Genomic DNA, 15,522 nt, shown 5'->3' with positions numbered 1-15,522 from the left:
CCAATGGAAATAAGTTAGACAGTCCTCGATGACGCACTGACTTTCTTGGGTTATCCTGGGTGGCTAACCCTCCGGGGTTAAAAATCCGAATGAAATCTTATCTTATCTTATCTTATCTTATCTCACTGTAAGTAAGTGCGGTAAGTCCCAGGAGGTTGGGGGTCAGGTCACAAGAAGGTGTGGGCAGCCAAGGACCACTGAGACTTACATTACAACACACAAGCCACCTACCTTTCAGTACATAACCCACACATAATTCCACACAAAATTACACACACACACACACACACACACACACACACACACACACACACACACACACACACACACACACACACACACACACACACACACACACACACAACACACACAACACACACAACACACACACACACACACACACACACACACACACACACACACACACACACACACACACACACACACACACACACACACAACACACACACACAACACACACACACAACACACACACACAACACACACACACAACACACACACACAACACACACACACACACACACACACACACACACACACACACACACACACACACACACACACACACACACACACACACACACACACACACACACACAACACACACACACACACACACACACACACACACACACACACACACACACACACACACACATCCAGACACACATACACTCCCCCCCCTCACCACCGACATCTCACTACTTCCCCTGATCCCTCCCCTGATCCCTCCCCTCCCTCGATCACCCTCCCCTCCCCTGTTCACCCTAAACCCTTCCCACCCCTCCCCACTCCGCTCCCACATAGCCACAGTTCCTCCACTACTTCCCCCCCCACCCACACTCTGACATACACACTACTAACCTAACATACAGAACTACATAGGTTTCCCACTCTGAGGCAATCAGGATAAAACAAAAATGGGTTGCCAGAGAGCAACAAGAAAAACCAAGGGACAGGAGGAGGAAACTGCAAAGGAAGATTGGGCAGCAGAGCTCATAAAAAGGGATCATGAATGGGAAAAGAAACTAGAAGAACTTAGCATGAGAGTGGAAGAGAGGATAGATATGGAAAGCAGGAAGTGGGAGGTGCATGTCAAAGCAGCAGAAGCTAGGATACAGAGTTTAGAAAAGGAATTGAAAAATCTGAAACAGCCTAAAGAACTAAAGAACATTTTGGGATTGACAACAGAGACTGCTACCCCAGCCACAAATAAGGGGACTGTAGGGAAAGAAGGGGCACAACTGCATGGAGAAGCTCTATCAGAGGAGACTGTAGCAAATGAAAGAGCTAAGCTTTATGTGGAGGCCCTAACAGACAACAACAGAGCCCAAGGAAAGCCGAGAAGGGAAAATGACAGTCCACTGAGCCCAAGTACATTAGCCAGTGAAACTGATGAAAGGAAAGCTGCAGTGGAGGAAACCAAATTAAATGAGGGGATACACAGGGATATGCAGTGGGAGAATGAAAGGGTGAGGTCAGTCTTTGTGTATGGGCTCCAGGAAGTCGAAGGGGAAACATATGAAGCAAGAAAACAAGGGGAAAAAAAGCAATTGAAAGCATCATGAAAGCAATAGGAGAAGACGATATGACCCAGCTGGAAAATTTTCGGAGAATAGGGTGGTTTGTAAAAAAAAGAACCCGGCCAGTGAGAGTGACCTTCAAGGCAGAAGCGACTCGGACCAGGATCCTGCAGGAGAAAGCACGATTAAGGGACATGACGGCATACAGGAAGGTGTATCTCGACCGCGACAGAACACAAGAAGAAAGGCAGAAACTGAGAGAGATGGTACAAAGGCGAAAGGAGGAAAGAGAGGGGATGGAGAAGACAGACAGGAGATCCCAGACCCAGGAAGAAGATCAAATACAGCCTCCCTCACAACTTCCTATAGAAGCCTCCCAACTAGGTCAACCCCAGTGCAACCAAACACTCTAAATCAAAACACCCATGCCACATCCAATGCCCCCACCCACTACATTACAAACTCCACCCCCACAGCAACAACCCATAGTTCCTTACCAGGTCTCCCACTTCCCCAACCCCAATATACCTCCCAGACCACAGTCTTCGAAAAGAAGTTGAAGGTGTGGTATACAAATGCAGATGGAATAACAAACAAGTATGAGGAGTGGCACGAAAGAATCAAAGAGACATCCCCAGACATAATAGCACTCACAGAAACAAAACTCACCAGAATAATAACAGATTCAATCTTTCCATCCGGATATCAAATCCTCAGGAAAGACAGAGGGAGGAGAGGGGGAGGAGGAGTTGCACTGCTCATTAAAAACCAGTGGGGTTTTGAGAAAATGGAAGGAATGGATGGCACGGGCGAAAGGGACTACTTAGTAGGAACAATCCAGTCTGAGGGACATAAGGTGATAATTGCAGTAATGTACAACCCACCACAGAACTGCAGGAGGCCAAGAGAAGAATACGATGAGAGCAACAGAGCAATGATCGACACACTAGCCGAGGTGGCCAGGAGAGCACACATGGGGGGAGCAAAGTTACTAGTTATGGGTGATTTCAATCACAAGGAGATTGACTGGGAAAACCTGGAGCCCCATGGGGGTCCCAAAACATGGAGAGCCAAGATGATGGATGTGGTACTGGAAAATCTCATGCATCAACATGTTAGAGACACTACCAGAGAGAGAGGAGAGGATGAACCAGCAAGGTTGGACCTTGTATTCACCATGAGTAGTTCGGACATCGAGGGTATCATGTATGAAAGGCCCCTGGGAGCTAGTGATCATGTGGTTCTGTGCTTCGACTACATAGTTGAGCTCCAAGTGGAGAGAGTAGCAGGAATAGGCTGGGAAAAACCAAACTACAAAAGGGGGAACTACTCAGGCATGAGGAACTTCCTTCAAGACATTCAGTGGGAGAGGGAACTGACAGGAAAACCAGTACAAGAAATGATGGACTATGTAGCAACAAAATGCAAGGAGGCAGAGGAGAGGTTTGTTCCCAAGGGAAACAGAAATAATGGGAAGAACATAACGAGTCCTTGGTTCACCCAAAGGTGTAGGGAGGCAAAAACTAGGTGTACTAGAGAATGGAAAAGGTACAGAAGACAGAGAACTCAGGAAAATAAAGAAATCAGCCGAAGAGCCAGAAGCGAATATGCACAGATAAGAAGGGAGGCTCAGAGACAATATGAAAATGACATAGCATCAAAAGTAAAGACTGACCCAAAGCTGTTGTACAGCCACATCAGGAGGAAAACAACAGTCAAGGACCAGGTAATCAGACTGAGGAAGGGTGATGGGGAATTCACAAGAAACGACCGAGAGGTTTGTCAGGAGCTCAACACAAGATTTAAAGAGGTATTTACAGTGGAAACCAGTAGGACTCCAAGAAATCAGAACAGGGGGGCACACCAGCAAGTGCTGGATGAGGTACATATAACCAAGGAGGAGGTGAAGAAGCTGCTATGCGAACTTGACACCTCAAAGGCGGTGGGACCAGACAACATCTCTCCATGGGTCCTTAAAGAGGGAGCAGAGATATTGTGTGAGCCATTAACAAAGATCTTCAACACATCATTTGAAACTGGGCAACTCCCTGAGGTATGGAAAATGGCAAATGTACTCCCAATTTTTAAAAAGGGAGACAGGCATGAGGCACTAAACTACAGACCTATATCACTAACGTGTATAGTATGCAAGGTCATGGAGAAGATCATCAGGAGGAGAGTGGTGGGGCACCTGGAAAGAAACAAGTGTATAATTGACAACCAGCACGGTTTCAGGGAAGGAAAATCCTGTGTCACAAACCTACTAGAGTTTTATGACAAGGTGACAGAAGTAAGACAAGAGAGAGAGGGGTGGATCGACTGCATATTTTTGGACTGCAAGAAGGCCTTCGACACAGTTCCTCACAAGAGGTTACTGCAAAAGCTAGAGGACCAGGCACACATAACAGGAAAGGCACTGCAATGGATCAGAGAATATCTGACAGGGAGGCAACAACGAGTCATTGTACGTGACGAGGTGTCAGAGTGGGCGCCTGTGACAAGCGGGGTTCCACAAGGGTCAGTCCTAGGACCTGTGCTGTTCTTGGTATATGTGAACGACATAACGGAAGGGATAGACTCAGAAGTGTCCTTGTTTGCAGATGATGTGAAGTTAATGAGAAGAATCAAATCGGACGAGGATCAGGCAGGACTACAAAGAGACCTGGACAGGCTACAAGCCTGGTCCAGCAACTGGCTCCTTGAATTTAACCCTGCCAAATGCAAAGTCATGAAGATTGGGGAAGGGCAAAGAAGACCGCAGACACAATATAGTTTAGATGGCCAAAGACTGCAAACCTCACTCAAGGAAAAAGATCTGGGGGTGAGTATAACACCGAGCATATCTCCTGAGGCGCACATCAATCAGATAACTGCTGCAGCATACGGGCGCCTGGCAAACCTACGGATAGCGTTCCGATACCTCAGTAAGGACTCGTTTAAGACTCTGTATACCATCTACGTCAGGCCCATACTGGAGTATGCAGCACCAGTTTGGAATCCACACCTAGTCAAGCACTTCAAGAAATTAGAGAAAGTGCAAAGGTTTGCAACAAGACTAGTCCCAGAGCTACGGGGATTGTCCTATGAAGAAAGGTTGAGGGAAATCGGCCTGACGACACTGGAGGACAGGAGGGTCAGGGGAGACATGATAACGACATATAAAATACTGCACGGAATAGACGAGGTGGACAAAGACGGGATGTTCCAGAGATGGGACACAGACACAAGAGGTCACAATTGGAAGTTGAAGACTCAGATGAATCAAAGGGATGTTAGGAAGTATTTCTTCAGTTATAGAGTAGTCAGGCCATGGAATAGCCTAGAAAGTGATGTAGTGGAGGCAGGAACCATACATAGTTTTAAGGCGAGGTATAATAGAGCTCATGGGGCAGGGAGAGAGAGGACCTAGTAGCAATCAGCGAAGAGGCGGGGCCAGGAGCTGTGACTCGACCCCTGCAACCACAAATAGGTGAGTACAAATAGGTGAGTACACACACACACACACACACACACACACACACACACACACACACACACACACACTCACACTCACTCACTCAGTCACTCTCTCACTCTACCTACCTACCTACCTGCTAGATGTCCAAGCCCCTCTCACATAAAACCTCCCATACCCCCTCCCTCTATTCTTTCCTAGGACAACCCCTGTCCAGAACAAGGCGCTGCGCTGGGTGCTTAATGTCAGATGGGAGGACTTCGCCACAAGCGAATCTCTTCATGCCCAATTAGACATCCCTGTGCTGAATCTATACTGGAAGACACTCAGTGACAGACAGGTAGACAAACTTGAGACACAACATGACTACTGGACCGCTCTCCTTGACAAAGACATTTGCAGACCCACAAACCAACACAATCTTTTTTACTCCTTGTATGATCCTGCTCCTAACCCTATATACAAATAACCTTTGGATTTTCTGACAGGTACCTTGTGCTGTTGGTTCTCTGACCTACGTTCGCCTTAGCTGTTGGGTTAAGCCCTGGCTCAATTTTTACACTCCTATATAGCACTAATCTTCACCTGTCCTGTCTTCCCTGCGCCTGCTATTCCTGCTCTCAATATCTGTCCCACGATCGCCTTAGCTGCTGGGTTAAGCCCTGGCTCTATTTCTACAACTAGGAACACTCCTCTCCAGCACGATTCTTCGTCTGTCCCGTCTTCCCCGCTCATCCCACTGGGATCTTACCTGCACTTGTTCATTCATTCGTTCGGACAACCCCTACCCCACCTTCCCTCCACTACAGATTTATACAACCTCCAAGTCATCTTATTTTGCTTTGTGCTTTCTAAATGATCAAACCACCTCAACAACCCCTCCTCAGCCCTCTGAATACTTTTAGTAACTCTGCAACTTTTTCTAATCTCCAAAGTGTGAATTCTCCTCGTAATATTTACATCACAAAATATCACAAAAATGGAGACAAATGGTTTTTAATACTTGACGTGCTGTTGGAGTGTGAGCAAAGTAACATTTATGAAGGGATTCAGGGAAACCGGCAGGCCGGACTTGAGTCCTGGAGATGGGAAGTACAGTGCCTGCACTCTGAAGGAGGGGTGTTAATGTTGCAGTTTAAAAACTGTAGTGTAAAGCACCCTTCTGGCAAGACAGTGATGGAGTGAATGATGGTGAAAGTTTTTCTTTTTTCGGGCCACCCTGCCTTGGTGGGAATCGGCCAGTGTGATAATAAAAAAAAAAAAAAAAAAATTATCCTCTGACATGACATGACATACATACATACATACATACATGTGTACCAAGGTAGTAGGCTGGTAGACAGCAACCACCCAGGGAGATACTACCATCCTGCCCAGTGAGTGTGAAATGGAAGCCTGTAATTGTTCTATATGATGGTAGGATTACTGGTATCTTTTTTCTGTCTCATAAACATGCAAGATTTCAGGTACGTCTTGCTACATCTACTTACACTTAGCACGCACTACACTTGCATGTACACACATATGTATACACTCACCCTTCTGGGTTTTCTTCTATTTTCTTGCTAGCTCTTGTTTATTCCCTCTTATCTCCATGGGAAAGTGGAACAGAATTCTTCCTCCGTAAGCCATGCGTGTCATAAGAGGCGACTAAAACACTGGGAGCAAGGGACTAGTAACCCCCTTCTCCTGTATATATTACTAAATTTAAAAGGATAAACTCATTTTTCCTTCGGGGCACCCTACCTTGGTGGGATACGGCCAGTTTGTTGAAAGAAAACACACACGCACGCACACACACACACACACATGACGGCATGACGGAAGGGTTAGACTCAGAAGTGTCCCTGTTTGCAGATGATGTGAAGTTAATGAGGAGAATTAAATCTGATGAGGACCAGGCAGGCCTTCAAAGAGACCTGGACAGACTGGACACCTGGTCCAGCAAATGGCTTCTCGAATTTAATCCTGCCAAATGCAAAGTCATGAAGATAGGGGAAGGGCACAGAAGACCACAGACAGAGTATAGGCTAGGTGGCCAAAGACTGCAAACCTCACTCAAGGAGAAAGATCTTGGGGTGAGTATAACACCGAGCATGTCTCCAGAAGCACACATCAATCAGATAACTGCTGCAGCATATGGGCGCCTGGCAAACCTGAGAACAGCATTCCGATACCTTAGTAAGGAATCATTCAAGACACTGTACACCGTGTATGTCAGGCCCATACTGGAGTATGCAGCACCTGTTTGGAACCCGCACTTGATAAAGCATGTCAAGAAACTAGAGAAAGTACAAAGGTTTGCAACAAGGTTAGTTCCAGAGCTAAGGGGAATGTCCTATGAAGAAAGATTAAGGGAAATCGGCCTGACGACACTGGAGGACAGGAGGGTCAGGGGAGACATGATAACGACATATAAAATACTGCGTGGAATAGACAAGGTGGACAAGGACAGGATGTTCCAGGGAGGGGACACAGAAACAAGAGGCCACAATTGGAAGTTGAAGACACAAATGAGTCAGAGAGATAGTAGGAAGTATTTCTTCAGTCATAGAGTTGTAAGGCAGTGGAATAGCCTAGAAAATGACGTAGTGGAGGCAGGAACCATACACAGTTTTAAGACGAGGTTTGATAAAGCTCATGGAGCGGGGAGAGAGAGGGTCTAGTAGCAACCGGTGAAGAGGCGGGGCCAGGAGCTAGGACTCGACCCCTGCAACCACAAATAGGTGAGTACAAATAGGTGAGTACACACACACACACACACACGCACACACACACACGGGGACATGATAACGACATACAAAATACTGAGAGGAATTGACAAGGTGGACAAAGACAGGATGTTCCAGAGATTGGACACAGTAACAAGGGGACACAGTTGGAAGCTGAAGACACAGATGAATCACAGGGATGTTAGGAAGTATTTCTTCAGCCACAGAGTAGTCAGTAAGTGGAATAGTTTGGAAAGCGATGTAGTGGAGGCAGGATCCATACATAGCTTTAAGCAGAGGTATGATAAAGCTCACGGCTCAGGGAGAGTGACCTAGTAGCGATCAGTGAAGAGGCGGGGCCAGGAGCTCGGACTCGACCCCCGCAACCTCAACTAGGTGAGTACAACTAGGTGACTACACACACACACACACACACACACAGATTAGCAGCCAGGGAAGAGGCACAGCCAGGAGCTGTGACTCAACCCCTGCAACCACAACTAGGCGAGTACACACACACACACACACACACAGTAGCAGCCAGGGAAGAGGCACAGCCAGGAGCTGTGACTCAACCCCTGCAACCACAACTAGGTGAGTACACACACACACACACACACAGGATGTGAAGTTAATGAGGAGAATCAAATCGGTCAAGGATCAGGCAGGACTACAAAGAGACCTGGACAGGCTACAAGCCTGGTCCAGCAACTGGCTCCTGGAATTTAACCCTGCCAAATGCAAAGTCATGAAGATCAGTGATGGGCAAAGAAGACCGCAGACACAGTATAGTTAACCTCACTCAAGGAAAAAGATCTTGGGGTGAGTATAATACCAAGCACATCTGAGGTGCACATCAGTCAGATAACTGCTGCAGTATGTTGGCATCTGGCAAACCTAAGGATAGCATTCTGATACCTCAGTAAGGAATCATTCAAGACTCTGTACACCATATACGTCAGGCCCATACTGGTGTATGCAGCACCAGTTTGGAATCCACACCTGGTCAAGCACATCAAGAAATTAGAGAAAGTGCAAAGGTTTGCAACAAGACTAGTCCCAGAACTAAGGGGATGTCCTACAAAGAAAGGTTTGGGGAAATTGGCCTGATGACACTGGAGGACAGGAGGGTCAGGGGAGACATGATAACGACATATAAAATACTGCGTGGAATAGAGAAGGTGGACAAAGACAGGATGTTCCAGAGATGGGACACAAAAACAAGGGGCCACAATTGGAAGTTCAAGACTCAGATGAGTCAAAGGGATGTTAGGAAGTATTTCTTCAGTCATAGAGTTGTCAGGAAGTGGAATAACCTAGAAAGTGACGTGGTGGAGGCGGGAACCATACATAGTTTTAAGATGAGGTTTGGTAAAGCTCATGGAGTAGGGAGATAGAGGACCTGGAAACAATCAGTGAAGAGGTGGGGCCAGGAGCTATGACTAAGACCCCTGCAACCACAGATAGGTGAGTACATATACATATACTTACATATACACATACATATATCTGGGTTTTCTTCCATTTTCTTAATAGTTCTTATTCTTCTTTATTTCCTTTTATCTCCACAGGGAAGCAGAAAAGAATTCTTCCTCCACAAGTGTGTCATAAGAGTTGACTAAAATGCCAGGAGCAAGGAGCTAGTAACCTCTTCTACTGTATAAATTACTAAATTTAGGTCACCCTGCCTGGGTGGGATACAGCCAGTTCATAAAAAAAAAAAATAAGTTCTTACACACATGCACGTACATACATTATAGAACCACATCTGTACTGCTGTGACCCTTTCTTATGCTGTATTTAGTTATTTGTAGTTACAGGAGCAGAACCATGTCCATGGTATATCGTCATCAGTATTTAATCCATCCTAAAAACTTTTAATTACCTATAAATGCAGTACTTACTACTTATTGTACAGTATCTGTTTCATCATTCTACCACTCAATTAAGAACTTTTTTCCATGCAACCCTGAGGGGTTTATCTAGAATGTTACTTATTTTCTTCATAATACCTACCTTTTGTAGCCCCCTAGGTCTAGTTATGCCAGTTTCATTTTTATTCTCCCACTGTTGCTTTATTGTTGTTATGGCCACTGGGATGTTGACCCCCGTAGCACTCTCCAGGTATACTCCATCGTCCAGGTATGACACACACATTCCAGCTGAGTCATGTGCATTTATACAGCTCCAGTTGTCAACCAAAACATAGCTGGGGTGGTGGCTGAATGGCAGACTACAAAGCCTCTTTGACACAGACACACATCTTTTGGGACTCTTAAACCCTGTTTTTGGCTGTGATACCCTCGAGGCTAATTTGGATCATACCATCAGTACCCCAAGATAGAGGAGGTAGCCGCTGAGTAGAAATGGAATCTATATGGGACACAGGACAAACCAGGGCAGACATAACAGTCAAAATATTTTGAGGAAAAATAGACACATATGCAGTATAATGCAATCCTTTATTGACTACATTTTGCCCACAGAGGGCTTTATCAAGTGAGAAACAAATCTGCCTACTAATAAAACCCACTCTGTGGGCAAAACATAGTCAATAAAGGATTGCATTATACTGCATTTGTCTATTTTTCCATTGTGTCGGTGTTTTATACCATTTATCTCCATATTTTGAGGAATTGATAGGATAGACTAGAATAGGGTGTTTGAAAGAAGGCAAATAGATATCCAGAGACACAGCTGGAAGCTAGACACAAATGAGCCACAGGGATAGCAAGAAATATTTCTTCAATCTCAGGGTAGTTAGAATTTAGAATGACCTCAACAAATTGGTGAAGGCAGGCTCCATACATAGTTTAAAGAGTGGTACAATAGGGCTTACAGAGCTAGGAGAGAATCTGGCAAGCTGAAAGTAGAGGCAGAACCAGAAACTAAGATTCACTCCCCAAGTTTCATTGGACACCTAAATTATTATATTTAGGGGGAAGTGCTAAACCTATAGGGGTTATACAGTGACTGGGAAATGGGAGACAATCAACTGCAATCCAAGGAAGAGGCAGTAAATCCAGTTCCTTGGATTAAGAGCCCCACACCAGCATTAAAGAAACTTTTGAGGGTTTGAACACCTAAAATCATGCCAGAAATTAAGATTTAGATGTTTATTTTGACATGATACATGGTTGTACAGAGGAATATAATAGTTGGGTGTGCATGCCACAAGCCCCTTTGTATGCAGAGCATACAGCTGCAGGCAAAACCGACACTGGAGTGCAGTAAGCCACAAATAATAGCATCCTGCAAGGTCATTGTGAATATACCATGACATGTATATACACATTTACCAATGAGTATATACCATTACATGTATATGCACATTCCTGAACAAATGACAGCAGTCAAGCCCATGAGCACACTGCAAGTACACCTCACTGATCCACTCATGACAAGGCCCAGAGATCAAGGTGAGACCTAACAAATAACAAGCACCTATCAACAGGTGCTTGTTATTTGTTCCCTGCAGCCCCACTGTTGTCTGCCTCAACCAAAGGTCCCCATGAGTTTTTATCTTGGCTCAGCCAGTGGCCTACCAGTAGAGCACTTTATTGTGGCTGACAGCAGCCATGACACCAGGTGTCAGAATGTCCCTGTGGGCACCTGCTGCTACATTACTTTTCTATGTCTGCTGTATTATGTATTTTGCCCCTTGTTTGGCTAGCCACTCAAATGTTTGGGAGGGTTCAATGTAAGTGATACATGGCTCAAGTGGTATCACCTTTGGCCCACAACTGAAGGACTTGGGTTTGAATCCCAGGCAAGTGGAAACACTAGTCATGTTTTCATCAACCTATTGGCTCTTTTCACCTGGCAGTAAGTAGGTACATGGGTGTTTGCCAACTTTTGTAGATTCCAGTCTTAGGGAAATTAATCAAAGGACCATAGTGGAAATTAACTTCATTGATCATCTTTTTCGGGTTAATAATCTAATAACTTTGTTAATGATATAAATAAAGTTTATTCCATAGACCTGTGGAATATACCAGGTAAGGTGCATGGTAGAGTTGTTATTGAAAGAATTAATGGTAATAATCAGGATCACATTATTATTATTAAAATCAAAAAGAAGCGCTAAGCCACAAGGGCTATACAGCAAAAAAATCAGGATCACAGATAAACAATGTTATTTTAGGAAGGGTGGGGGATATGTAGACTAAATATTTACATTTTAGTATATTAGTTAAAATTATTTAAAGGTAAGGAAGTTTTCATTGCATTTATGGATTTAAAGAAGACATATGAGAGGGTGGATAGAGGAGCAGTGTGGCAGATGTTTCAAGTGTATGGAATAGGTGGTAGGTTACTTAAAGCAGTTACGAGTTTTTATGAGAATATTGAGGCTCAGATTAGGGTATGAAGGAGAGAGGGAAATTATTTTTCAGTAAAAGTATGCCTGAAACAGGAATGTGTGATGTCACCATGGTTCTTTTAACATTTATAGATGGGATTGTAAAAGGAGTGTGAATGCTAGGGTGCTGAAGAGAAGCTTGGGATTAAAAGATAAAGACTGTGATAAAGAGTGGGAGTTGTTCCAGTTGCTTTTTGCATCTGTGGAGACAAAGTAATCCATGCTGGCAGAAAGGTGAATGTTATTATTATTATTATCACACCGGCCGATTCCCACCAAGGCAGGGTGGCCCGAAAAAGAAAAACTTTCACCATCATTCACTCCATCACTGTCTTGCCAGAAGGGTGCTTTACACTACAGTTTTTAAACTGCAACATTAACACCCCTCCTTCAGAGTGCAGGCACTGTACTTCCCAGGTGAATGTATCAGAATATAATGGTACCAACACACTTATATGGATGTGAAACATAGGCTTTAAACATTGCAGCAAAAAGGCTGGAGGCAGTGGAGATGTCATGTCCAAGGGCAATGTGTAGTGTGAATATAATTCATAGTTTGAAGATTAGGTAGGGGGTGCAGGATTACGAAAAAGGCTGAGGAGGGGTTGTTTAGGTGGTTTGGACATTTAATGGAGAGAAGGAGGGGTTGAGGTTGCATTAAGAAAGATTAGAGGGAGGGGTAAAGAAGGTTTTGTATACAAGGGGCATGAACATCCAACAGGCATGTTTGTGTTAAATAGGAAGGGAAACAAGTAGTTTTAATGACTTGTATGAGTGGAAGCAAGTGGTTTTTATGACTTGTACTGTTGGAGTGTGATGAAGATAACATTTATGAAGGGTTCATGGAAACCGGTTAGTCCTGGAGGTGAGATGTAGTGCTTGCGCTCTGAAGGAGGGGTGGGGATTTTGCGGTTTGAAGGGACAACTAAGCAGTTAGGTTGGTACACCTCTGGCAAGACAGTGATGTTGCAAGTGGCGGTGAAAGTGTTTCTTCTTATCGGGGTCACCCTTCCTCAGTGGGAAACAACCATTGTATTAAAAAAATAACAGTGCTTTCCCCAGAGCTTCCAAACTCTGTGATTGGCTTTGTAAATTAAGTAGCCAAACTCACTTCCCTGTATTCCTGATCTTCCAGTTAAACAATTGTGCATTTAGCCTTAAGGTTATTGATTTCAGTTTTGTCATTCATGGGTCATCAACATATGTTGGATGGGTAGGCTCTTTAATATAATTATACTCGTCTGTCTTCCTTCTATCAGGTGTTCTAGGACTTGTCAGCGTATTTATTCATTGACAGGATTTTTTGGTCTTGCATCAGGGGCAGATCTACTATGAAACTAATGAAGTTTAAGCTTCATTAGTTTCATAGTTGCTTCTGGGGCCCCAGAAGCAACTTTAGTCCACATACCTTAAATTTTGGGTTTACTGTATGAGAAGGTTTTTAAAAAATGTTAATGATATAGTGTAATTCAATACAAAATATTAGGTAAAATTAAAAAGGTATTCAAGTATCATGTAGGCTAGCTGCTGCTGATTGCAAAGAGGCCCCCATGACAGTTCAGGCTTAAAGGGCCCCAAAATTGTAGGTCTGCCACTGTCTTACATGATACCATTATTTATGATCTAGTGAGCATCAAGGGCTCTTGACCCAAAGAATTATAATTAATGATTGCCTCCCATTCCCCCGCCTCTGTGAACCCTACATATTTAGCATGCCCCCATGAAAGTAATAAAAATACTAATATGGCTTACTGCATTTTGTGAAGGCCTTGCTCATATGAATCAACCCACATTATTATCATAATCAAAACCAAGCACTAAACCCACCAGGGTTCTACAGTGCTGAATCAACCCAGAGGTTGTTCTAATTAAAAAAAATTTATATCCAGATGATACATCATTTGTACAGAAATTATGGCACTTAATTTTGCACCTTACAGCTGCCTCCATTTGTGTACCAATGGTGCAATTCCAGGTGGTCCCTCTGCACTGCATGACCCTTGTAGGTTAAGCACTTCCTTATGGTTAAAATAATAATTATCCAGGTGGCCCCTTCTCGAAGTAGTGGTTCCTCCATACAGAAGGAAAAAGTCTCATTTCAGAGTTTGCCCCTGGTTTTACTACCTGTCAAGCTAGTGTGTGTGTTTTCCAACTGGAGTTGAGTGGGGCATGCAAACTGTGGCTGGTGCCTGTGCACCAGAAACCTTGAGCAATGCTAGGCAAGTGGAGGTGAAGGCAGCTCACCAAGACAATTGCATGTGTTAGACTGTATCCAGGCTAGAAGAGGTAGGCATTCAAGTATGGATAATAATGTAGTTTCATTGCTTTATTACATTCATGGGGTAGCACTAAACCCACAGGGGTCACAATACCTGGGAGAATGGAGGGCATTCAGGTTATATCCAAGGGACAGCGCTGTATGACCCTAGTAGATTTAGCGCTTTGTTTCAATTATAATAATTGATCCAAGGAAGGAGAGCATAGGTCCAGTTCATTAAAGAACCCCCACCAGCTGCATCAGGGAACCTCCCACAAGAAATTTGAGAAATTGAACAAGAGACTTGTGTAAAGGGGAGCTACATGTAAGACAAATACAATTGATAACATAAGCACACATCTTTTACAATATGCTATGATCATTTGTTTATGAATTAATTATATTTCCAGGATGTGGTTAGTGTGCAAGTTGATGAAGAGAGTAAAAGTGGTTCTATGGCTGTTCTTGGTCATATAGGACATCGGCTTGTCTGTACACCCGATCTAGAATCTCTCGTCAGACAGAGGAAAACTTAGCATAAGGCCTGATATTAGCCATTCTGTTAGTTTTGCACCCATATTGTTAAAACATTTATTTTTATGAAAATCTCCTTAGGCTTTTAATTAAAATTCTGTAGAAGAACCTGTTTAGTAAGTTATATATCTGGATGATTTTTTTCTTTTTCTTTTTTGTTTTGCAAGGGTATCTTTTCATATCTTGAATTGCATTTTGTGAAGACTTCGTCAATAAAGGTTATAATGAGTTGTAGATTGATTTGTTTCTTTGCAGACTAAATAGTTAAGAAGTAAATTGATATAATACGTACTGTAATGTTATTTTATTTAACCCTCTTGCTACTTCCTGGACATACCAATTGTTTCATATTACTAGAGCAGTTAATCCTCAGTTAAGGCTTTCTAAAGTGTTTACATAAATACTGTATACTAAGCTTAGCTATAAGCTGAAGCTTCCATATCTAGTATATCTCTACCTCATATGCATTGAATTATGTCAGACATGTTAATTTGCTCTTTACTTGCATATTTCCAGTATTATAATAATTTTTTTTTATTTTTTATTATCACACCGGCCGATTCCCACCAAGGCAGGGTGGCCCGAAAAAGAAAAACTTTCACCATCATTCACTCCATCACTGTCTTGCCAGAAGGGTGCTTTACACTACAGTTTTTAAACTG

The 15,522-nt window shown here is 43.6% G+C and overlaps 1 protein-coding gene across 2 annotated transcripts in view; it reads left to right on the top strand.

Annotated features, from left to right (window-relative positions):
• Window positions 1-15,152, top strand: part of Polr3D (RNA polymerase III subunit C53) — a 96,991-nt gene extending 81,839 nt beyond the window's left edge. For both annotated transcript variants that reach the window (XM_070100182.1, XM_070100183.1), the window contains one exon: window positions 14,737-15,152. In XM_070100182.1, the coding sequence (XP_069956283.1) occupies window positions 14,737-14,862 (126 nt within the window). In that variant the 3' untranslated portion in view covers window positions 14,863-15,152. The remainder of the gene's footprint in view (window positions 1-14,736) is intronic.
• The last annotated feature ends 370 nt before the right edge of the window (window positions 15,153-15,522 follow it).

Source organism: Cherax quadricarinatus, chromosome 71 (assembly GCF_038502225.1).
Source record: "Cherax quadricarinatus isolate ZL_2023a chromosome 71, ASM3850222v1, whole genome shotgun sequence".
Classification (NCBI taxonomy): Eukaryota; Metazoa; Arthropoda; class Malacostraca; order Decapoda; family Parastacidae; genus Cherax; species Cherax quadricarinatus.
Note: the sequence above shows the minus strand (reverse complement) of the source record. Positions and strands in the feature narration are given on the sequence as shown.